The following is a 25,513-nucleotide window of genomic DNA, read 5'->3' as shown; positions in this document are numbered from 1 at the left end:
TACTCATTAGCACTTCTGTATTAGTCCATTTGGACAACCAACAAGGTCTGACACAACTGCTACACAAATCCTGTTTTAGTCTAAGAACTTACTGCCTTCTATTAACCATACACTATTCATCTTCATCTTAAGTCATTCCCACAATGTGCTCTAGCCATAAGGTTCTAGCATGACCTACGATAGGTAAATTAATTAGCCCACGTCCCCGTCCTTGATTTCGATTTTTAGCCGATGCATTCACTAATGCCCTCCAATAATTTTAGTTCAGAAACTGCAGAAGGTAAACTCGCACTGATCGCAACAACTGGTTCTCAAAATTCTCGTTTTATCTCTCGTGACCGTGGCTAACATACATAAATGCAAAACACTTTCAACACATAGAACTAATCAATGTAGATCTTAGTAGCTACTGAACTCTGCATAAATGTATCGGTAACAGTATCCTCAATGCCACGGGTCATAGAAACTTGCCTCTTCTCGATCCAGCAAGGCAATGAAATGTTGGCATTAACGTTAGCTACGTTACTCTAACTTGGCTGCGAGCAGGCAAGGTCGCAAGACCATCGACCTCATTTTCTAAAGCAATTTGAAATGTCAACGTGCACACACCAATTATTACAAACTATACGTGCACTGCTGCAAAACAGTGCCGCTAGGATATCTGATCTTCCAAAGACAATACTAACTCAAAGTCCAGTCCAGCGGGCTAGTTTATTTTAGCCTATTAGCTAGCATAACAGCACATAACCTACGATGTTCGGCTAAACTATAACCACAGTGTCCTTTCCAACACCAGTACCTCATTGCATTGCTTCATCCTTGACAGTTCAATCAAACCACTTCAAGTCAAGAGAAAGAGCAATAAAGTCAAGACTAACTACTGTTATTTCCTACGGGTTTTTACTGCCAAATATCTGGTTCCTCCGCCATTCTGTGTCAGTTTCCTTCCGTCTCTCTTGTCTTTAGTTTGACCTTTAGTTACCCGACACTAATATTGACGTAATTGTCATGGTAACAGAGCCCCGCCTGCTACGTGCAGTCGCTTGCGTCCGCGTGGACCCAACAACGAAAGACGTATTTGTCACATCAACGTATACCCATTAGCCTATATATATATACGGATATATATATATATATACGGATATATATATATATATATATATATATATATATATATATATATATATAATGAAACAGTTACATTTTTGAAGGCAAGTATTTATGTCAGCAATTATAAATAATTATATATAGCAAACAATTTCAATAAAAAAGTGACAGGGTAAGGTAGGCTATAGGCCTACATGGGCAAATATAGGCCTAGGCCACCCTGGGTTATTTTATTTGGTTTATTTATTCTAAAGGAGAACAAAGCAACTCAAAGAGGCTTGGTATTTTATTTGGTAAACAAGATAAATACAATATTTTTGAAGCAACAGGAATTTCATCATGAACGAATAAGCCCACACATCTATTGGTCAGCATTTGTTTTCTGCCTGTTGCATTCTACACATAAATAGCACAGTCATAAAAGGCATACAAGATATTTATGGGCCAAACATTTTGATTTTGGCAAACAAACAAGGCTCACTCCAATTTCTTTATCACTGCAAGCCTTACACTTGAATATTATTCTCACACACTTCTAAGAATTATCCAGAGCTGCTAGAAAGAGGAATTATTGCCATTGACACTTATGGTATAAATAGACCCACTGAATGAGCTGAAAAATGAGGTGTGATCACAGCCAAGCTTGGGTGTGCGTCTGAGTCAGCCGATAAATCTGGCATCTGAAATGTCTGATTTGAAATCGGCATGTGGATGAACTGTTCTTAAGCTGCCATCTCCATGGCACCCTCCTCTTCACCATCTCCTTGGTTGGCACGGATCTCCACCAGCGTGCGAGCAAAGCGGCTCCAATCCTCAGAGTGTGGAACTGCTAGTTGCTGAGAACAAATGAATAGAGTAAAAAAAAAAACATAGGCACTGAATTGTGTGCTTATGGTGCAATCAACTGATTATCTAGTTTAGGTTCTGGGTATTTCTCGTGTCACTCACGGTACATATGACACGCAGTGATCAGTGAGCAAATCTACTAAGTGAATCCTAAATGTCATTGGTCAGCGACTGATGTGGTGGTGTTTTGATTTGATTGCAGTTATTACCTCTCCTACATCATAGATCCAGACGCGACCCTCTGAGTCTCCCACTGCCACCTCCCTGCCTCCTGATGCCCATCTCACTCGGTTCAGGGCACAGGCACCTTCCACGCTCACACTGGCTGTGGGCACCTGCAAGGGAAATGGAGCTGATCAACTGATTGTTGGCTCTCTCTGTCGCTTTCTCTCTCACTCTCTCTGTCACACACACACACACACACACACGCACACACACACACACACACACACACACACACACACACACACACACACACACATGCAAACACACACACATGCCTTCTGAGAGACATCTTATAGAGACATCTTATAGATCTTGCAAAAAACTAAAAGATCAGGGTGATTCAGTTTAAGTTATTAATAAAAAATAGGCTATCGATAATTGAAAAGTGTGCTGCTTTGCTTCTTTTGGATACAGATACATCCTATTGTTGATGCTTCTGGAGAATTGGGAAAGACCAGATTACTGATAACAAAGAGAAATATAAAATCAATATTTTATATGATAGCTTATGCACTTTTTTACGACAGTCCTGGGAGGCTCATGTGAGATGTTTGACTTTGGCAAAGGTCTGGTGCACACTGTAACTGAGAATGGCAGGGCACAGACCCAACAGCATCTGCTTGGTCATTTTGTAGTTTTTACACAGAACTATGTACACAATGACATTAAAGGTGTGGGTTACATTCTAACATAAGATTCCATTCCGCAACAATTCAAGGTTCTAAAATTCTATGTTGAATTCAGAGCCTTCAATGAACCCTTTAAGGGTTAAGACAGTCTGTTGATTAAAGGTGCCATGTGTAATGTCCGCCAAAAAATCAATTCATACTCCACGTTCCATAAAAGATGGGGGCAGTATACCTCCAGAGAGTGAGTTGGTCTACCCTAGAGTAACAACCGAGAGACGTGTATTGCAGTTTGGCTGGCGGTTATGTTGCCCGCATACCGCCTCCCATGGCTGAAACTGGTATTATGACACCTGTCGGGCTGTGGCTAGTAATTTAGCATGCTAATTCAGGTTGATATTTGCATTACTATACCTTGTCATTTTTTTTAATGACATCATGCCCTTATTTCTTCTCATTCTTTTGATGCGTGTAGCTCATTTGTTGGATATTTATACCTCAATTCTTACACATGGCACCTTTAAGGAATTTATGAATTCCTACTATGTTGTTAGATCTGGTAAACAATATGCCTTTGGGAGCCCTTGGGTGGGTGGGCTCCCTGCGACTAAAGTCTGGGTGGATTTCCTGCTTGGACTGTCCATGTTTCCTGTTTGTGTCCCAACTCTAACAGTAATGCAAAACACAGCAAATACATGCATTAAAAGAACATAAGTGAATGGCCTTCTGCTGTGGTCTTAATTCCACCTTTGTGCAGTACCATTTCTGCCTTCCCGGTTCCTTACCAAATGGTCTACCCTATGAAGCCGAGATTAAAGATTAGATCATGCCCGCTGGTTGATGTGCAACACTGAGCGCTGCACTATCTATGAGAGCGCCTACCTCTGTGTCATTATTCAGGTTCCACAGGTCCAATCGACTCATTCCATCCACAGACGCGAACAGTGATGGATGGACAGGTGACCACATCACATCGTAGACATAGTCTGCATTGTCCTCAAAGGAGTAGAGTGGCTTGTTATGCTGTAAGGACAAGTTGTGTTTGCAAATCATTTGTGTACACATACTGGGTTCCTCAAGTCTTAAAGGAGAATTCCAGCGATTTTTCACATAGATCTCTGTTCTTCAAGGTCACCGAGAACTGTTGGTACGGAAAAAAAACCTGAAAACGGCGGTTTCGGCTACTTAGCTCGAGTTGCTGCAGCCAACAGCTAGAGCTACAGTGCTATATTCTGGGGGCTTGTTCATGAGCCCCCATGTTCATGCCCCCGGAGTGTAGCACTGTAGCTGCCTGGCAGCTCTAGCTGTTGGCTGCAGCAACTCGAGCTAGTAGAACCGATTATTTGTTTTTTTTGTGCCGACAATACTTGAGAAACAGAGACCTATGTGAAATATCGCCGGAATTCTCCTTTAAGTGAATGTTTGCTGAATGGGCACCATTGTTGTGCGTGAAGTGTGTGAGGGATCATACCTTAGTACTCCACAGTTTCACGGTCCAGTCAAATGAGGAGGTGGTGAAAAGATGGGAGAAATCGATTGGGCCCACAGCATTATGGCAACTGATGCCAGTAACTGGGCCTTGGTGTCCTTCAAACATTTCCCCGATGCCAGCCTTACTGAAAGGGACAAAAACAAATGAACACACAGTTACTGTACAGTGTTCAGTGTATGTATTTCCATTTTAGTGCAAGATGCAAAGAAGAATTCAGATACAAAAGCCTCTAAACGCCACCTCCATCAAAACTGAGATAACGATAATGAGTAATGCTCTCCACACCTAGTATACGTTAATCAAATATTTTTACTTCAAAACCTGCTAAATACCAGGCCAATTTTCCTGGTCTGAAATATCGATTTGTAAGCAAAAACCTATAGGAGCCTGATAACAAAAACATTCATTTAAAAGAAAAGTGGTCACACAGATTTAGAGGGTTTTGCATCTGAATTCATTTGTACTTCGTTTGTACTGTTTAACTACACTATACCATTGAGTTTGTGCCTCAGATCAGTATTAGCTTACAGCTTTTAACCAAATGTTGCATCACAGAGTTGTAATACGTCTTAGACTTTCCCTCTAGACATATGCCAAGCAGATGCACACCTGACTTAGCTTGTCATGCCATCCTGGAATAAATCTCAGGGAGTAAGGTCAAACACCTTCGGAATGCTTCTTCACTTACCTTCCATGGCGGGACGCCGTGTACACGGTCCCCTCCTCGCTGCCCACCACAAAATTGTTCACGTCACCAGCAGGGAATGCCATTCCTGTGACTGCCACAGGTTTGGACTTATTATACACCAGCTCCATACTCTCCTGTTCACAAAAATAGATCAACGGCAATGTCCTCCAATCTTCAATCCCAAAAATATACTGTATTTGATGCACTGTTTTAAAGATCCTTTTGAATTCAGCTAAAACACTAGATGACATTTCTCACCATAGGTTGCGAGAGCATGTCCAAACTCCAGGAACACATCTTTCCATCTGTGGATACTGTTATCAAGTTGTTGGCATTCTGAGTACCAACCACATTCACACAGTATACAGGGTGCTGTTGAGAGGAATACGTGCATTGTCAGCATGTGTCTGTATTGAGTACTTCTGCAAAGCAAATTCATATTAAATACAGTAATTTCCCGTGTACTAGCCGCATTGTGTATAAGCCGCAGGACAGTGTTTTATGCAAGTTAAAAAATATATATATATTAATACCATATTAACTGCCCCTTGTATTAACCTCAGAGCTGAAGAAATGTTACAAAATTGGGAAGGAAGTTGGGAAATTATGGTATAAATGAGTTTAGGAAGGATCACTTTTCCCCCATTTACTTGAAAGGAATATGATTTAAAACCACCCCTTGACTTGTGTTGTTTGGAAGGCTTTCTAAGCTGTCTGAAGTCACATGAGAGTCCAGTAAGAGAGTATTATCTGTTTCATTTCCAAAATAAATATAATCACATTGTTACAATCATCTAGCATCATCTTTATGGGCAGGTCCTGATGGGGAGAGGCAAAGAGACGAACCCATACTTACTGTGTGCGCAGCCGATGATAGAGGGGTCCTCTGCACAGGGGTCCGGCGGTGGCTGCGGTTATCCCACAACACAATCTGCCCCGAGTACGTTCCTCCCACCACTAGGTTGGGGTGAAACTGAGCAAATCCCACAGACATCACCGAGGACTATGGGGAATCAAAATAGGCCAAATTTGTGAGAAGGGTGGTGGTGGTGGTGGATGGGTCAAAGAGATCAAGAGAGGGACAAAGAAAGGGGGCTTAGGCAGCTTTAATTGCATAACAGGGTTAAATGCACAAATTGGATGCTCAGCATGGCTCGTTTTAGAGCCCAACATTGTTGCCTATTGTTTAGATGCTTGGTAATTTAATTGAGTTGATGTTTGTACAAAAGAACATTCAGGTCAGTCTCCATGGTGTGTTTATTTTTGGTTCAGCCCATGCTGAGTATGTAATGAGAGTAAATAAACAGATAATAGCATTTTTACTGCTTACTGCTAATACCAGGCTTTGTCACTCTTTCAAATAACCACTGGCAGGATTAAACAGTATTCACTGTTATTTAAAATTGAATTTATGTCTCTTAAATGCTATTATCTAAAATGAGCACCACTAAGTATTAGTTATATTTATGACTAAAATAAAGTTTCTTACTTGACAGTGGAATATATATTCAGGTGTTGTCTTCTTAAACTTCATGTTCCACACAAGCACAACCCCATCTGGTTCGTGTGGAGCATCTTCATTGCTATTGTAAGATGTCACCATCAGCTCAGAGAACTAAGGGGAAAACAGTAATGTGAGTTAATGGCATGAGTTATTCCATGTACCTACCACAACAGCAATTCAATACCATTAATCTATAAATCCCTCTCTACCTGAGGGGACCAATCCAAGCATGTCACGACTCGATGTTTGGACCAGTGGTCATCATAGAACAATCGATTGAAAGACAAATTGGATCCGGCCTGCGTATCCCTGGGGGAAGCAATGGTAAAATGGGTGAAACCGTTGCTAATAAAAGCACATTGTAAATTAGTGATTGTATCAGTACGGTCAGCAAAAACATAGAAAGGTTCTGACCCGTCTCTGTCTTCCATATCACGTCCGCTGTAGTCAAAGAAAATGTCTGAATCCTCGGCTAAGGCACGTTCCATCACCCGGATGGTCCGGTCGAAAAACATGAGGAAGTCCTCTGAGTGAGTGATCTGCTGCCTCTCCTCCTCGGTCAGCTCTCTTGGGTGAACTTAACAACATACAGTATGTCCCAACACACCAGCACCACACACACACACACACACACATAATACAGACAAAGTAAAAGGCAATCATGCAAAGTTATGATTTGGTGGTATAAGCCAATATGATATTTTGTCACCCCAAGGTTAGCCGGTCTATCTGACATTTGAGAAAAATGTGCTTGGATATCCAGAATCATTTAACCACCACTCTTTCAAAACATATGCACTTAGTTATATTATCTAATGCTATCTAATGCAAAAAAATAGTCCTCATCAGATAGACTTTTTTTTCGATGATTTTGATGCATACACTTAAACAGAACTATATCCTCTGATGCATCCTCTTGTAGTGCCTTGTGATTTCTCACTGAGCAGCAGCGGCCATTTTGCGCTCCTACCCTCTGTGGGCTCCTGATTGTCCTCATTATCCAGCAGGTCAGTCTCAGTCTCGGGCTTAGGCACTGGGATCTCTTCATCCTCCTCCTCCTCTGTGGCTAGGAAACAGCCATGTTGTAGGAAACAGTTATGCTTTTGTACCAGTCCTATACCACTCAAGCACCATCAAATAAATGAACTGTACTTTAATCCAAGTCATAAGAGTCTAAGTTAGAGTTAATCATTTTCATATATGCCTAGTTGTTATACTGTAGACGTGTAACATGCCAACAGGTTTGTTGTGACCCAGTATTAGGGTACCTTCTGACTGATGAGCTGCCAGAGGCGTCTGGGTCTCCTTGCAGTATGTCACAAGCTCCTTGGGCAGTATGTCCACTTGAGTTATTTTGGAGGCACCAAGTCTGTGGACCTTGCGACTAACATGGAGAAAGAAGAACAAAGGAACACCATGTGACTCCAGTACAAAACAAGACACAGTACACAATGGATATCAATTAATTGATTAATTCCACTCCAACTCATATGCTTATTGACATACCCAACATCAGAGTCGTCTAGTAACTGAAGAACAGAGGGGTCAGTATCCCATTGTAGGGTTCTGAAGGAGCAGAGGGTGTCATATTTGGAAAGGAAAATATAAAATTAGCTGTACACAACCTGCTAATGAGGTAACAACTCCATTCCATGCAAGGTGTGAAATCAGACAGCGTTTTCGACACTACGTCCACAGCTGGCAGGGGAGATGGTTTTGGTGGGGAGAAAAACAGCCAAATGACGCAACTGCACAGATGCTGCTGATGCATGGGATCAGAGTTCACATCTAGAGCTCAGCCATACACAAGTTCACTAACATCGACTTGTCCTTACCTATATCTGAGTCCACATTAAGAGGTGTAAAGGAAAGGAAAACATCAGCTATTTGCAAGGCAGTGCTTCAAGAGGAGATACACTTCAAGGTATCAAGAACAAAGTATCTGTTTATTTTTTATTTTTTAAAGAAAAAAATATTCATGTTTCTTGTTCTTTTGAGCATGGTATCTCTACATAAATTGGGAGTACAAGTAAATTAAGAATGATCACTGCATTGGTATTATTCACATGCTCCACATTTCCAGCAAAATCTTTCACCTCAATGAAAAATGTCCACCCTATGAAATGAATCAAACAAAAAAAAAAGTGCAAGATACATTCACTCATGCATGACTGTGCTCCGTTCATATCATTCCACATTCCACATTCCATATTCCATACCTTCCCATAGTCCCTCCATTCACTGACTCCTGGCTGCCGGCCTCGCTGGGCGTGCTCACTGATTGCGAAGAGGGAGACATAGGGGTTGGGACTAAATAATGAAAATAACAGGTATCCCATGTTAAAAGCTGCAGTGGCTGCACTGAGGGACAGCAGTGACAGACACGGCCAAACCAAAGAGAGAGAGAGAGAGAGAGAGAGAGAGAGAGAGAGAGAGAGAGAGAGAGAAAGAAAGAGAGAGAGAGAGGGAAGTCCAAATCATCAGGATGGATTGAAATGGTGGTTTGTAAAAAAAAGAGAGAGAAAGAAAGGATCCAAAAAGAAAAAGAAGAGAAGAAATTGTCAAGCGAATTTTCAAAGTTGTTTTAAAAGATGTCCTTATACTTATCAATGTAAAATCCAATTCCAAGTAATGTGTGCTGTTGTTTGTTCTAATAGGAGGTGATGGTGGGGGAGGGGGAGGGGGGGATATCAGTCATTTCATCCAGGATTTGGCTTTGCCACAGAGTTCAAGTTAAAGTGCAACATCATTGCAGATGCAATGCACATTACAATGGCACCCATTCAAAGCTCTAAACACCCCTTTTAAAAAAAATAAAATAAAATAACAGGCTCTGCTCTCGCCATTGTTACTATTCAACAATAAGACACTGATAGAGAAAAGTGAAGGAAAATTAGCTATACAGCCCATGCAGCCAACCATCAAACGTTTACAGTATGATTATGCATATCAATATCAATCAGTGGTGATGGATGATGATGATTACGCATTATTAGAGGTATGGATTGTCGCTCGATTCTAGACACATAGAGGGTTTTCAGAAAAGCATAAATGTGAACAACGCTGATGCAGGATTCTAGCTTGATATGATAGAAATGGTATAAATATGGTTTTAACCTAGTTTTGCACAGGATGCTGTATTTAACTGAGGGTGGCCATTTAATACTGAATACAAATTAAAACAAATAATATCACTTATTTCAGCTCCTTCAAAGAGAACCACCTATGCAAGGCTTGTTTATAGAGAGCAACAAAAATAAATGCATACTCAAATAAAGATCTTCAGATGAAGAGAGTCTGTGCTAGGTTGTTTATGTGTAAATCACTGTTTCACTCTGTTTGTGTGATATGCAGAAGTAAGGTGTAATCAAAGCACAAGTCAGTTATATTTTTCAATTCTTAAGTGGCATTAAAGCTAAAGATCACTGCTCTTTGCTGTAGAGGCTTTGCTGGGCTCTGAAGTGTATATATCCCCATCCATAAAACATATAGTGCCACACTTGTACCTTCTGAGAAAGGATATTGTTTTTTTCCCTTGAGGAAGTGCTCCTCCCATATATATGCCAGAATCTCCAGTACTATGGCATTTAGTTACTTCCTGATCATGTCTAATATACCACACCTCATGGGTACCTTTGCCAGTTACTTCCTGATCATGTCTAATATACCACACCTCATGGGTACCTTTGCCAGTTACTTCCTGATCATGTCTAATATACCACACCTCATGGGTACCTTTGTCAGTTACTTCCTGATCATGTCTAATATACCACACCTCATGGGTACCTTTCTCTCTGCCCATGGAGCTCTTCTCTATCTTATCTGGACTGTTTCAAAACTGCAAATGTACTGCATGTGGCTGTTGTTGATATATTGGCTGTTGTTTGATTGTTTGTTTTGCCAGCCATTTCTGTTCTCAGAATCAAAGCCCATAGAGTGATATCATTCTTGGCCATATCCATAAATCACAATAATATCACACTACAAGCAATTGGATTTGACCAGTGACTATGAAAGCTTGTTTCTACAGTCATTAGCCTGAACAGAACTGAAATGCAATGATGTAACTAACTGCTCTTTAGATCATACCTTGAAAACATCTAGCGTCTCAAGGATGAAAAGCAGGCTTGGCTTTTGGAGTAAATGGGATTGTTAGGGAGTAAGAGGCAGTGTTGTTATGGTGACAGTTTTGTGCTGAGAGAGGATGGGTATTTTCTATGATACCTAATGGGGGCTCTGGTGAGATCCCAATGCTCTGCAGCAGGGCTTCTGTCTCTCTCCGCTTGCGGTCCAAATCCGAATCCTCAGACACGCTCTCTGCCTTCTGCTGAGCCTCTGACTGAAAACGGCGCCATGGACATATGTGTTTGAAAACAGAGCATGAATCACATTCACTCAGACTCAAAGGGCAAAGTTTTTTTTGAGCATGGCCTGTTGGGTCCTTACCTCCTTCTTTTTCCTCTCCTCCTCCTTCCTTTTTTTCTCCTCTCGGATCTGAGCAAGGCGCTGCTTTTTGCGCTCAAGCTCAGCTTTCAGGTCACTTTTTTCTGACATCTTCGACCACGGCAAGAAAAGAGATCTCTGTATTCAAAAAAGTATGACTGTGATGTGGGTCTTCAGGATTTCTCATGGAAAAAAATCCATGATGGTGATGTTTAGACATCATATATAATGGATCAATTGATGCATGTGCTTGACTGAATATGGGTCACAGACACACACTGACATATTGAGAGAATGTAACAGTAGCAATGAAATTGTATGAACATGTTTAAAGATCTCCAAAATGGTTTGGAGAGATAATAAAAGGCATGAAGCTGGCTATGAACCCCAATGTGAATGGGAGCATAAAAACAGACTGCTTAAACTGCATGCTGCACCCAACTATATGAATGCAGCAGCTCAACCTTACAGTGAACATAAACAAATGGAAAAGAATAGGCTACTTGAAATACAAGAACCTAAACCTTTGAGGTAAACATGAAGTAAATTGGTTATCTATTTGAAGACAACTGAGGACAACGGAAATGAATTGCGTGTCTGCTTTATTGATACATTGCATGGCGCTTTTATAGATTGACTTGCGTAGTAATGAGTAGCATAATATGACAAGTGTAAGTGAGACAATGACGGCTAGGCTAGAAAACAGCAAAAATAACAGTCCTATCATCGGTTAGGCCCTATAGTAAAAAAAAGAAGAACAAAGACGTAGACTAGTCTATGCATGCAAACCTAAAATAGGCTATGTGTTATACTCACAGTTGTTAATAAATACAGAAATTATATTGCATGAGGGAAATGGAAATGAGGCTACTCTTGTTTGTTCGCATATACTGGGAAACCAAGGCAATTATATGTAGGAATTATGTCGGCCTTTTCACCGGCCCTTTGACAGTCTTTTACCAGCTGTAGGCTATTTCCAACGAACGTAGATTCATTTGTCGACTACAAAACAACACCACATTTTCATTTTCATAGGCCAACATAGTAAACATCGGTTATAATAATGGCATTATTCGTACCGTGCGTATTTTCTATTGTTGCTCGCGCAGTAACTGGTTTCTCTTGTTCGCAACAGTCTGCGATTCGAACCGGCGTCCTGCTGTTAAAATTAACAGAATTTCAGGACATCCACAACACAAAAATATAGGCTATACCATACCCCAGTCTGGTTTTCGTTGTCAGTCTAGCATCCTCTGGGCGGAAGTGTTCAGTATCAGACGTCACAGCTGAGTCCCTCCGCTTGGAGAAGGCGCGTTGGTCCCGCACTCTGGTGCTGATGAGATGCTCAGACGCATAGCCTATTTCATTAAGTAGGCTATTCTACGCATTGGATGTCCCCCTCCCAATAACAATAATGAAATTGGAATAATCAATAGCAGCATTAGGCCTAATAATAAACAAAAGGCTTTTCTTCAATGAGCCCTTCTGACTGAACCTAGTCAGATATGTCAGTCGCACACTTACATATATTCTGCCAGGACTTTTTAAGGATAAATAGCTGTTTGTGACTTTATGAGTACATGACTTAGAAAGAACCACCAGATGGCGTATATCTTCGCTGCAGGAGTCCCACCGATACTAATCGGTCTTTTAAACTAGATGTAGCGCAGAGCGGTACAAAATATGACCGCCGCCCAGTCCTGCACATTCTCTCAGCAAAAATAAATCACACTTGTCAATTTGTCTCCATCTCCCACTCCACCCTCTACTTTTGTGTATGTAAATGAGTGTGTGCATAGTGTGTGTTTGTTTTTGTGTATATGTGTGCTTCTGTGTGTTTGTGTGTGCGTGTGGGTTTGCTTGTGAGTGTGTGTTTATCTGTGTGTGTGTGTGTGTTTTTATGTGTGTGTGTGGGTGTTTTTACGTGTGTGTGTGGGTGTGTTTATATGTGTGTGTTTGTGCGTGTGTGTGTATGTATGCATGAGTGCGTGTGTGTATGTGTTTATGTGTGTTTCTGCATGCCTGTGTGTGTGTGTGAGTGTGGCATGTGTACTGTGTGTGTGTGTGTGTGTGTGTCTTTATGTGTGTGTGTGTGTGTGTTTATATGTGTGTGTATGCGTGTGTGTGTTTATGTGTGTGTGCATGCATGCAAGCGTGCATTTGTGTGTTGTGTGTGTGTGTTTCTGTGTATGTATCTGTGTACCTGTGTATGTGTTCTGCAAAAAACTGCTTTTGCTCTCCCTGGGTTGAAGGGCCAGCACAGCATGCAGGGGTGCAATCCTGGAATGAAATAGGGAAATCCCCAAACCCAACCCCACACTGTTGTTCCCCTAATTTATTGTGCTGAGTCAGTTATGGGAAACTACAGCCATCAGTGCAGTCTACAACCTAGAGTCTGAGAAGAACAAACTCAGAAGTCTCAGCTACATCATATTGTATTTCTGAGCGAGTGTGCCTTTAAGTATTTGATGATGCCATTACTGTAAGACAGATAAGACAATGTGGCAACAGACAAACACCTCAGAAATACCACAGGCAGAGAGACATAAGTTTCACAATTTCCTTTACAATTTCTACAAGTTTCATAGAAACCACATGTTGAATCACCACATACATCTGTAGAGCAGAGCCTCTGAATATGGCATCAGTAAACAAGAGGCTTCTTTAAATGGAATGTGGGTCATATTAGGCATCTATTCATGTAATTTTACTTGCACTATAGAGAAAGCTGATTGTTTTGAGAAAAGAAAGAATGATCAAGCTCCCTGCCAATGGGTGTCTGGGAAGTGTTGATGACAGTTAGAGCACAACTCCCATTGACTTCCCATGGAATGGTGGTAGGAAGTAAAAGCCTTAAAAGTGTAATTTGACCAGTTTTAGGCCTATATACATCCCAGGCCTCATTTCAATCTGACTACATTAAGATGCAAATTGAGGCGCATCTCCATAGATAAGTAGGTTCAATATTTGAAAGGCTGCAAAAACAATTCAATAAAAAACGTAGCTTTTACATATTTGATTTTATTATTTAACAGGATCACTTATAGGCTATTATAATACATTTGGCTACGAAACCTCAGGAATGTCAATCGCTGCCTGCATCACAACAAAATGGGAAAGAAACTAATAATCATATCAGTCATTATTGCTGCATTTTCAGCATTTCTGGGTGAACGCGTAATGAACTTAAGGTATGGGAAATGTATTTTAATGAATTGCAATGAATTGTTTGACCGCAACCTGCAACCTTCTTGTAGCCTACTCTCTAAAATGTTTGACGATGTCATCTTCTCATCTTGATGATTGCATGAGAACTTCAAATGAGTGAAAGGATACGTGTCTTTCCTTCTGACTGAAATTGTTTGTAAAGTAGGCTAGGCCTAGGCTAGATTGTCCTTGACGAACAAGCGCACAATCTGATATGACGAGTTATTATCGCTAACTTGGAACATGTTCGCTGCTTCTTCTATGTGTGTTTTAAAGTTGAATGTTGATAGACTTGCGCGCCGCTGCAGCCGCCTATTTTATACTTCTGCGTCGAATCGACGGCGTACCCCCGCAGACCCCTCTGCGGCGTTGCGAACCCCTCCGACCCCTCCGCCGTAGCTCGACGTGCACCTCCAAAAAATTGTAATTTCGCAGACCGCAAGGACTGTGATTGGTCAACTCGTCCTGTGTGTTGATGGTCGGTGTCATAGGCTCACCGTTATTATCGTAGAGCACTACAGTCTACTTAACATGTGGTCTCTATTTGGTCAGCTATCTGCACCTCACCATCTCACCACAGGGGTTCCCCAGGGCTCAGTGCTGGGCCCCCTTCTCTTTGCTATCTACACCACCTCCTTGGGACAGATTATCCGTTCGCATGGCTTCTCATACCACTGCTATGCAGACCGACACACAGCTCTATCTGTCCTTTCCACCTGATGACCCCATGGTTTCAGCACGGATCTCGGATTGCCTCTCAGACATAGCTACATGGATGAAGGCACACCACCTCCAGCTGAACCTCTCAAAGACTGAACTGCTGGTCCTCCCAGCTAAACCTACCATACACCACGACATCAACATCAAATTTGACTCCCTGTCTGTTTTACCTACCAGGACTGCAAGAAATCTAGGAGTTGTTCTCGACAACCAACTAAACTTCTCAGATCATGTTGCCTCAGTCGCCTGGTCATGCCGCCGCACTCTACAACATAATGGAAAATCAGGACTTACTTGACTCAAGATGCTACCCAACTTCTGGTTCAGGCAATAGTCATCTCACGACTCGACTACTGCAACGCCCTCCTGACAGGTCTCCCAGCCTGCGCAGTGAAACCACTTCAGATGATCCACATGTTACCCCGCTGCTCATCCAGCTACACTGGCTACCTATGGCGGCCCGCATCAAATTCAAGGCTCTAACGCTTGCCTACAAAGTAGTCTCTGGTTCTGCTTCCACCTACTTGAATGCCCTCATACAGACATACACTACCTCCAGACCACACGCCCTCAGATCTAACGACGCCTAGCTCTACCACCAGTACGCCTAGGCCAATCCAAACTTTTCTCATCTGTTGTTCCTCCTAGGTGGAACACACTGCCAGTTCCTACAAGGGCAGGGACATCCCTCTCCATTTTCAAAAAACTCCTGAAGACCCAGCTCTTTAGAGAACATCTCCTCTCATAGCAACACTTACAACAAGTCTTGCTGATCCTAGCACTCACCAGCCGTCTTAAACTGACACGTAACTGTTAAAAACAGCACTCACTGATGCACTTATTTTTACTGTACTCTAATGTTTTTTAAATTGTCCTAAAATTGTTGAGAATTGCTCTAAAACTTAAACTGTTTACCATGTTGTTAGTCGCTTTGGCTAAAAAAGCGTCAGCCAAATGTAATGTAATGTAATGTCTCAACTTTAAGGGAATAGTAAGGCTAATGGGTTGTTGTTAGTTAATGATGTTTGTCAGCCTTTTGGCAGATAAAAAACTGTGCCCATCATTTAGCCTCCATATAGGCTACTCCAGGGGTCCCCAACCTTTTATGTACCATGGACCGGTTTGATTCCTATTTTTTTTCCACGGACCGGCGGCGGGGGGGTTCCATGTTCCATATGTGTTGTGCATGCATTACTTGAAAAGAACTAGCTCCAGTTATGTATGAACAGTGAAGGTAACAATCTCTTAAAGGTGCCATGTGTAAGAATTGAGGTAAAAATATAAAAAAATGAGCTACACGCATCAAAAGAATGAGAAGAAATAAGGGCGATGATGTCATTAAAAAAATGACAAGGTATAGTGCTGCAGAGATATCAACCTGAATTAGCATGCTAAATTACTAGCCACAGCCCGACAGGTGTCATAATACCAGTTTCGGCCATGGGATGCGGTATGCAGGCAACATAACCGCCAGCCAAACTGCAATGCACGTTTCTCGGGGGTACTCTACTACTACTCTAGGGTAGACCACCGTCATTTGCAATTTCGATCAACTGCTCTTCCTCCTGCGCTGACAAGTTAGGACTATTTGGGATATTGACAAATGGGTTGTGGGACCCACTCATTGGTTTGCCGGGGATCTTTGGAGGATGGGAAGTAACGCTCAAACTCATTTGAAAAAAGCAACAAGGTGATCAGCGACCAGCAGCTCTTGAAGAGAGGGCCCTGCCTCAGTTTCTCCCAAAACCCCCCACTACTGTTTGGAACATATCAAATACACCCCGTCCACTGCCGTCCCCACAAAATCAAGCTTGGCTTTAAATGAAGCTTACTTTATCTGCCAGTTTAAAGACAGTCGTCATTCTCCCCTGGAGGACCGGGTTGAGGTCATTAAGCAACCGGAATATGTCACACAGGTAAGCGAAGTTTTGACACACAGTCCTCATCACTAAAATGTGCAGCTTTTTCTGTAAGAAATTGCTGCTCTCAACTCAAACACTCTGGCCAGTGACCTGCTAAAGATTCTTGTTTTTGTTGCTCATTCTAGCAGTTTAGCTAACTGGTGACATACCGCTCGCCAAGAACTGATCAAGTGAAGTGAGCTGACCTGAGGCTGCTTGCTGAAGGCAATATGTAAAAGTGTTGAAGGGACAGACAGACGTAAGAAAATAGACCTTGCAAAATGCAAACATGCGGTCAATCAATGCAATCAATGCCATGTAAAAACGTGACATTATTGCGAATTAAATTTAGTTTAGTTTGCATGCATTTTTTTTTAAACTCATATCGTAGGCTACGGCCCGGTTAGGAATGCCCGGTGGTTGGGGACCGCTGGACTACTCAAAGTAACATGAGAACATCTTAAAATAGCATGCGGTTGTGACTGTTGGTTCCTGATAAGATATGAGTAGCCTCCATGACTCATTTCTTAATTTACATTAATTTGAAACCATCGAATCCTATGGGGCTTACCTTCTCCACATAGCTTATAGCACACACGCTATTTCACCAATAAACAAATTCTCAGGTTTCATCACCGCCTGATGTATTGGAAAGGTCAGGCATGCAGTTGTAACAGGTTTGCAAATATTCTGGAACACGGAATGTAGGGCCTACCTGTTGTTTTATTTTACAGAAAGAAATGTCATGCTAATCGGGAGCTGATCCAAAACCACCTACCCAATTGTAAACATATCAAAGGCCTTGGTATGTATTGTAGATTATTGTTAGATGTGATTGCATGATCAAAACTTATAAAAGTATATTGTTGTTATAATCATTATTGATTATTCTAGATGATCTTTCTCTTGTTAAAGTAATATAACAGTTTTTTAAACATTAAAGTAACAAAATAATGTTGATGGTACTACATATATGAATCCATATATTTACATTCTGTATATGGATTCATATATCAACTCATTATATTGCCTTAACAGAATATGGATCAGAAGATATCACCATACTTCCAGATGGACAGGCACTCATCAGTACCGTAAGTGGCAAAGTGACTGTGGCACCCATTTATGCTCTCTTATGAGCTACACAAAAGGAAATATAAGGAAGGGGTTTGCCTGCTAAGGTTTGGCAATGTCCTAATAAATTAGGTTAAATACTTAGTGGCACATTTATGCTGGTACAGTATAGTTTTATGTAGGCTATAAAAACCTGTCCGAGCTTTTATTATCAACATAGAGAGTGAGGTTTGTTTTCCTTGCCCCGCCCCCCCCAATCTCTCCCTGCCCTGGTATACTGTAACCTACTACAGCCCTGAGGAAGTTATAGTATGTTTTCAAACATGTGTATGAGTATCTTCTGTGCTGCAAGATGGTTACTAATGGTTCTTACTTCTTACAGGCACATATATGTGGCAGATCTATTCGACAGCAAAGTTCATGTGATGGAGAGACAAGACAGCAATGACTTAATACCTGTGAAGGTAATCTTGTTAGCAGGACATCTGCTATCTTGCATGCGCTGTAGATATCAAAAGAAAAATACACATCACCTGTTGTATCTTTCCTAGATGGTTTGTGGTTGTGATGTTAACAGTCTGTAAACTCATGTCAGCAAGCAGTTACTGCAAGTGATGACAAAGAACTGAGATCAACTGAGCAGAGAATTTGACTCTTCTCAGAATTGATTTATTAGCTTGAGGCACAGTTCATGCGAGCTCATTTGTGTACAATTGACAAATAACTTGTGTAATAAGAAAGCTGTTAATCTATTTACAAAGCATTTACACATCTTGGATATTTCCCCTTTTACTGTTTTTATAAATGGAATCTTGATCAATTTAATTTTCACAATAATTTACAAAAATCCCCACTTTAATGTCAAAGTGAAAGTCATGTTATGCAAAATAAGCAATTGCAGAAATATTCACCCCTTTCAAGTCATCATTTAGTAGATGCACCTTTTGCCGCAATTAAAGCATGAAGTCTGCATGGATAGGTCTCAATTAGGCTTGCACATCTGGATGCTGCCATTTTACTCCATTTTTCTTTGCAAAACTGCTCAAGCTCTGTCAGGTTGGAAGGAGATTTGGGTGTGAACAGCCCTTTTCAAGTCCCGCCACAAATTTCCTGTAGGATTGAGGTCTGGGCTTTGACTCCAGAACATTCACCTTGTTGTCTTTCTGTGTAGTTTTCCCTTTATCCTTCAGCTCTTTAGCCGCGTTTACATGGACGTTTCTGGAACTTTCCCTTTACAAGCCTTCCAGGGCCTGAGGTTGAGAAGCATCCCCACAGCATGATGCTACAACTACCATGCTTCAAATTAGGGATAGTGTGTTTGTGATGATGTACAGTGTTTGGTGTCCACCAAACATAACATCTAGTCTGATGGCCAACAAGCTCAATGTTGGTCTCATCAGACTGAAGAACCTTCTTCCATTTGACCTTGGAGTCTTTGAGCGAACTTTAGTCGAGATTTAAAAAGAGCTTTGCCACTCACCCATAGAGCTTTGACTGGTGAAGAACTTGGGCAACAGTTGCTGTATGCATAGTTTCTCCCATCTCAGCTGTTGAAGCTTTTTCAGAAACTTCTTCAGAGTTGTCATTGGTTACTTGGTGGCCTTGGTTCCACAAACTTGAACGGTCACTCAGTTTGTGGATACTGGCCTGGTCAAGGCAGATTTACACATTTGCAATATTCCTTTAAGATGGATCAATTTTCTCTGAGTTGTTTAGAGTGTTATTTTGTCTTCATGGTGGAATTGTAGCCAGGAATACCGATTGACCAGTGACTGGACCTTTCTCTATTATTACTATACCATATATATATATATATTCATATATATATATATATTCATTGCCTTTCACTAATTGTGAGACTACTAGCACTAATTGACTAGACTGCTGATGATTTAAGTCAGTCACTTTAAGGGGTGGTGAATATTTATGAAATCGCTTATTTTGTATTATATTTGTCGTAGACATCTGCAAACAAACAGTGTAAACACAGACACTGTGAAGTTTTTGGATAATTATTAAATGTAGGAAGTGTATGAGTACATTAAAAGTTGTATTTTAACAGTGCTCTACTGGGTTTGTTTCAGTTTGTGGATGTGGGATCACCTGTGGATAATATTGAAGTGGATCCTGAGACTGATGACTTGTGGTTGGGGTGTCATCCTGATGTCTGGAATTTTTTTTCCAATAACATGGAGGACCCACCAGGTTCAGAGGTAAGAGCACTGTCTCAATCAGTGTTAAAGCAACTACGAGTTATTTTACCCTAAAACAATGATTTCAAACTCATTTTGATGCTACACTGACTTATACGGAGGATGGAACCTCTGACATTGGCGATGCATGCCTAGAATGCCTATGCCTTATATTACTGTTTAAGGGTAGGAGGGAATCGACTCTTTTTAGAGTCAGTTTTAGAGTTAGTTTAGAGTTGGGTACCCCCTTAGCTTTAAATGGATACCCAATGCGTTGAAAATGTAAAAGGAGAATTCCTACATTTTGTTACTTTAATGAGAAAAGTATCTTTAAGTATACTTTCTCATGAAATCCAGGTTTGTAACAAAGGTAATACTTTATGTACCTTGTGTTTTCACCTTTAAAAAAACAGGTTATTAAGATCACAAACATCCTCTCTGACCAGCCGACCGTGACACAGGTGTATATGGATGATGGGAGTGTGATCATCGGTTCCTCTGTGGCGGCGACCTATGGAGGAAAACTCCTCATCGGCTCAGTCCATCACAGGGCCCTATGCTGTGATCTTAATTAGTCACTCAACAAGTCTTGCACTGTTCACCTAATAGGCCTACTTACAGAAGCTTACCAATATACTGTAATAATGTTTGTAATTCATAAATAATGTGAGGACTTTCTCTAGCCATGTGAGATGATTTATAAGCTGTCATGTGCATTGAACTGTAGGCTACATGAATGTATAATGTACATGTACGACATACATCATTGCATTTGAACATAAAAACCTGTTGGAATTACATACCTCCTTAAGCCAAGAAGCTAATAGCAATGTACAAGTTGCTATTTTTCAGAATGGTTTGTAGAGCTACTCAGGATGGGCACAAATACATCAAAATGTATTTCCAAATAAAATACCAAATACCCACCTTAAAAGTGTATCAAAAATAACCTACAAAATACAACAGCCAAAACATGTGTCAAAATAAAATACTGTATTTTTGTATTTTCAAAATACTACAAAATACTTCTTTCTAAAAGCCTTTTTCGTCTGTCCCTTCACTTGTACACTACCTGGAAAAGCATCTGAAAGCAAGAGACTCCTTCCATAATCAGTCAACAGATTAGATATGCTGACCCCTCATGTTCGACATCCCAATATAAACCTCTGCCAGGGTCGGCGCCAGAGAGCAACGGGTGGGGGGGCCATGAGCACTTACGGGGGGCACCTCACCTCACTTTTATTAGTTATATTACCAAAATTGCCATATAATAAAGAGCATCCTTCGAGCCTTTTGGATAACTGAAACAATATTATCATGGGGGAAAGTAGTGCAAGAACATAGCGGTCATGGCCTATAGTGTTTAATAGACTTGCACACAACGTTTAATAGCATAGTTGCATACATACATATATATAATAAAGGCTAGATGTCTCGTCCGCGCCGCTGAACAATGGAGGTCGACGTCCGCACCTCGCGGCCATCTTGCCACAGTCAGCTTACTAACTAAACAAAAATTGTGTTTCAATGGTGCATACTTTTTTAAATAAACATAAGTTGCTCAATTTTCTACAGATTTTCAAATGGTTTGGTTTGTTATAAACGTCAGAGATGTAGTTATGACACTGCATACTTATGAAAAATTATAACTTAAAAATGTTCAAGCATCCAGCTACGTTAATAATGTTTGTAAGAAACCAAACCGTTTGTAAATCCGTCAAGATTTCAGCGAGATAAGAGTATTTGTATTTGTGCAGATCACTCACCTTACATCAAGTACCACAGAGCTGACCAGATAGCTTGCCTGTGACAAGATGGCCGCCGGTGATGCCATCCGCCATGAGACATCTAGCCTTTATTATGTATATCTAGGGTTGCATAGGCTACAATACAATAGGCTATAACAGACTCACCACTAGCAGGCCTAAGCTAGAGCTGAGTGCAAAATCTCATCATCACTGTGTCTTTCCATTCATTTTGAAATGTTCTTGTAAGATCCTGCTCAAAAGCAAATTGCACATAGGGCCTTCTGATAATATTGTATAATTATTTATTCTTTATTTCAGACCCACGGGAATCCATATCACAGTAAAAAAAACACACAGGGTAAAAATACAAAGAAGCCTCCCACAATGTTCAATGTTTAGCATAGGCTTACAGACATTTTCGCCAATGGTTCAGTCTGGAAGAAAATCTGACAGAACTGCGTACAGGATTAGCCAACACAGCAATTAAGTCATTTTCTGACACAGATACCCTACACATAAATCTATACATCAGATTGGGTAAAACAGCAGAGCAGGTAGGTACCCCAACACTGACAAATAACTGGCTTGCACTGGAGCTTCTTGGAGCTCTCAACAGCAGCCTCATGCTGTCATTATACGCCACTGTGAGTTTTCTAATGCTGCTTTGCTTATAATTACACTATAGGTGGGCAGTGTACAAAGGTATACAGTACACTCTGAAGAGTGATATTTTCACTGATACGGAGCACATGCTAAACTTACGACCCAACATGTTTGCTTGAGCATACAGCTTCCGTCCCTGCCTATAGATATCTTTGTCATCAGACAGGTCATTTGCAATAATATGGCCCAAATATGTAATCTCACTGCACACACTGAGTGCAGTGCCAGAGAGATAGAAGTCAGGGAAGGTTGACTGTCTTCTTTACTTCGGATAATCATGATTTTACTCTTTTTAGCATTGTATTTTATATCAAAATCAATACCATACAGCTGTTGGAGACCAGCACTATATGGGCTAAAAATGACCAAATCATCTGCGTACATAAGGTGATTAATTAGTGAGTCACCAATTCTACAACCTGTACCACATACATTTAAGATCGAGGACAAATCATTCATATATATTAAAAAGAAAAGGAGACAGAATTCCACCCTGCTGAACACCATTAGTCACTTGGAATGGAACAGATGTTACAGTCCCCCATCTCACTCTCATTGTCTGATGCCAGTACCAATAGACCAAGATTCTAATTAAAAAAGCAGGGACCCCACTTTTAGACAACTTTAAAAATAATGTATCATGATTAGCACGATCGAATGCTTTAGAAGCATCAATGAAGCACATGAACATTGTATATTTGCCTATTATATTTATCTAAAATTTCCTTTAGTGCAAAAATACTGCAAAAATATTGCAACATTAAACGTAGGCTATGTGATCACTCAAAATGTTCTTTAAAGTACAGAACTAATTCTAACATATTTACAAAGTGGCTAGGCAGAGGCACCAAATGTGATAGAAAGTTTACGAGCGAACAGGACACGGCATGGCTTTTAGTATTTTGTGCTGCTCTGACAGTCCACTTTTATTGACTGTTAGTCTACTGTTTTTGAGTTTGGAGATGTACTGTTTTTGAGTTTGAAGATGTACTGTGTCATAGCATGTAGGCTATGAATGCTGACTCCACAACTGTTGCACTTCCCAGCCAGTTGGTGTAATAGATTGCCCACTATAGTGACAATAACTCAGACAAACAATCCAAATGGATACCTTATTTATACATTTAAACTAGGTAGCATTTTAACCTTTTAAGTTATTTAACACCATCCCTACCACGCTTATGGTGAGTTTCATCACAGTTGAATAATTTTGTATACACCTGAAACTGGTGTGTGCACAACCTCTATCAATTTAAATACAAAAAAAGTAAAAATAAAAAAATCAGGTTGTCACAGTACAGTAAAACCATCCAATCAGTTAAGCCAATTAGAAGCCAATTATTATGACATTATCAATCATTTCTTATTTACAGTAACACCGGCGGGGTGTGTCCTAAGCCCCTTCCTCTTCACCCTCTACACCAATGACTGCGTCAGTCTCACACCCATCACCACATACTTCAAATACTCTGATGACACTGCTGTACTTGCACTTCTCAATGACAATAACTCCATATCTGCATACCAAGACTCCATTTCTCACCTCACACAATGGTGCACTGACAACTACCTTCAGCTCAACATCAGTAAAACCAAGGAACTTGTAATCACCAACACCAGAACACCATCTGACACAATCCACAACCCCACCTGCATCAACAACGACACCGTAGAAATAGTGGACCGTTTCAAATACCTTGGACTCACCCTGGACAATAAACTCAGCTTTGAGCAACACACCACTGACATACAAAAACGCAGTCAACAGAGACTCTATGCCATCCATAAGCTCAGATCACTTTCTGTTGCCCCCTGTCACTTGCTCCTCCTGTACAAAAGCATAGTCCAGCCCATACTCCTCTACTGCCTTTCCTGCTTTTTCAACATGCTAACTGCTGCCAACAGAAACAGACTCACACGCATCACCCATACCGCAGCCAAAGCAATAGGCCTCCCCACCCCTAATTTATCAGACCTCAACAGCACACTCACCAAGAACAGAGCACGGACCATCGCTCATGACCCCACCCACCCCCTCAATCCCTTCTTCATTCTGCTTCCATCAAAACGCAGATATAGGGCTGGGGTATAGGGTACGCTTTGGGAAAAGCTTTGTGCCCTCTGCAATAGCAGCACTTAACAACAGATCACAGCGGTGATGGATCACTGTGCCGCCCTCATTCCTCTGTAATGTCAACTGGTGATGGTTTTCCTGTTTGTATCTGTGTAATGTGATGTATATGTGCTGTTTGTGTGCTGTTGTGATATATGTGGGTGGGGTATGTGGTGGCAGGGTGGTGGGTGGTGGGTGAAGAACCGTGACTGTGTGTATATGTATTTCATGTCTGTGAGGCTTGTATGGTATGGTATGTGAAAACAAATTTCCTATGTAAGGACAAATAAACTAACTAACTGACTTACTGGATAAGGACAAGGAGGAGCAAGAAGAGGACGAGGAGGGGGAAGAGGAAGGGTAAGAAGAGAAAGAAATAGCCTTTTTACACGCAAAAATATCAGTATGTGGGGATATTGTCATGTCAGGCCTGGATACGGCATTCCAGAAAATATTTTCCCCGGTGCCTTGGACTAGGATATTGCATGTCATGTAGACAAAATTTTGAGAGAGACGACCCAATGTAGACTGATTTGTTTTGTCTCAGTGAAATTGCTATTTTGTGTTTTGACTTGAAAAACACACTTGTGTTTGTTTTGATGTGTGTAAATAAACACCAATACTTGAAGTTTGGATCCATGTTTACAGATCTATGACAAAAGTATGACCTCAAACTGACATAGTACCTTGTGCACAGGGAAAGCAAAAGCCAATTGTGTTTTTTATTCACATCAGTGTGTAGTTGGCACATTGTGTGCTTACTATTGTGATGGCTTATGTTTACTGTTTGATACGAAAACATAATTTTTACGAAAGTGTGAAGAGTTAAGCAAGGTGTGTTAGCTTTTGCAAGAGAACTGCAATGTCTGGATGATTAGGTGAAAGGTTTTCTTATTTGTGTGTAAAGTTTTTCAAAAACAGCCATAGTTACAAAAAATGTGCTTAAGCAATCAGAAAAAACTGT

At 40.9% G+C, this 25,513-nt stretch overlaps 2 protein-coding genes across 8 annotated transcripts; one reads left to right on the top strand and one right to left on the bottom strand.

The window, feature by feature from the left end:
- Positions 1 to 1,375: 1,375 nt before the first annotated feature.
- dync1i1 (dynein, cytoplasmic 1, intermediate chain 1) lies at positions 1,376 to 12,261 on the bottom strand. Of its 7 annotated transcripts, none has more exons than XM_048261749.1 (18): positions 12,151 to 12,261; positions 10,935 to 11,069; positions 10,713 to 10,827; positions 8,708 to 8,849; positions 8,324 to 8,329; positions 7,995 to 8,054; positions 7,757 to 7,872; positions 7,459 to 7,554; positions 6,903 to 7,065; positions 6,698 to 6,797; positions 6,474 to 6,599; positions 5,841 to 5,987; positions 5,243 to 5,356; positions 4,985 to 5,118; positions 4,276 to 4,420; positions 3,687 to 3,827; positions 2,163 to 2,288; positions 1,376 to 1,943 (listed from the first exon to the last, which is right to left on the bottom strand). In XM_048261749.1, exons 2-18 carry the CDS (start codon positions 11,040 to 11,042, stop codon positions 1,830 to 1,832), a joined length of 1,953 nt encoding a protein of 650 aa, XP_048117706.1. In that variant the 5' UTR covers positions 11,043 to 11,069; positions 12,151 to 12,261; the 3' UTR covers positions 1,376 to 1,829. The 7 variants fall into 7 exon arrangements, with proteins under 7 accessions (XP_048117706.1, XP_048117705.1, XP_048117708.1 ...); XM_048261748.1 differs by having other exon boundaries at positions 12,011 to 12,255; XM_048261751.1 differs by having other exon boundaries at positions 8,708 to 8,798; positions 12,011 to 12,241.
- A 5,539-nt stretch (positions 12,262 to 17,800) lies between these two features.
- Positions 17,801 to 20,734, top strand: LOC125306518 (serum paraoxonase/arylesterase 2-like). Its single transcript, XM_048261933.1, has 4 exons — positions 17,801 to 17,853; positions 18,216 to 18,297; positions 19,918 to 20,046; positions 20,439 to 20,734. Exons 1-4 carry the CDS (start codon positions 17,801 to 17,803, stop codon positions 20,598 to 20,600), a joined length of 426 nt encoding a protein of 141 aa, XP_048117890.1. The 3' UTR covers positions 20,601 to 20,734.
- Positions 20,735 to 25,513: the final 4,779 nt, after the last annotated feature.

The sequence above is a fragment of the Alosa alosa genome, chromosome 13, assembly GCF_017589495.1.
Source record: "Alosa alosa isolate M-15738 ecotype Scorff River chromosome 13, AALO_Geno_1.1, whole genome shotgun sequence".
NCBI classification, from domain to species: domain Eukaryota; kingdom Metazoa; phylum Chordata; class Actinopteri; order Clupeiformes; family Clupeidae; genus Alosa; species Alosa alosa.
Note: the sequence above shows the minus strand (reverse complement) of the source record. Positions and strands in the feature narration are given on the sequence as shown.

What these genes read in the sequence shown, in the direction of transcription:
- dync1i1 (XM_048261749.1), bottom strand. Translation starts at nt 11,042, where the DNA reads ATGTCAGAAAAAAGTGACCTGAAAGCTGAGCTTGAGCGCAAAAAGCAG. An exon ending in CAATCAGGAGCCCACAGAGG is followed by an intron (nt 7,066 to 7,458) that starts GTAGGAGCGCAA and finishes TATGTTGTTAAG; the next exon opens with TTCACCCAAGAGAGCTGACC. An exon ending in ACCTGAATAATGACACAGAG is followed by an intron (nt 2,289 to 3,686) that starts GTAGGCGCTCTC and finishes TTTCCCTTGCAG; the next exon opens with GTGCCCACAGCCAGTGTGAG.
- LOC125306518 (XM_048261933.1), top strand. Translation starts at nt 17,801, where the DNA reads ATGGATCAGAAGATATCACCATACTTCCAGATGGACAGGCACTCATCA. An exon ending in GACAGGCACTCATCAGTACC is followed by an intron (nt 17,854 to 18,215) that starts GTAAGTGGCAAA and finishes TACTTCTTACAG; the next exon opens with GCACATATATGTGGCAGATC. An exon ending in AGGACCCACCAGGTTCAGAG is followed by an intron (nt 20,047 to 20,438) that starts GTAAGAGCACTG and finishes TTAAAAAAACAG; the next exon opens with GTTATTAAGATCACAAACAT.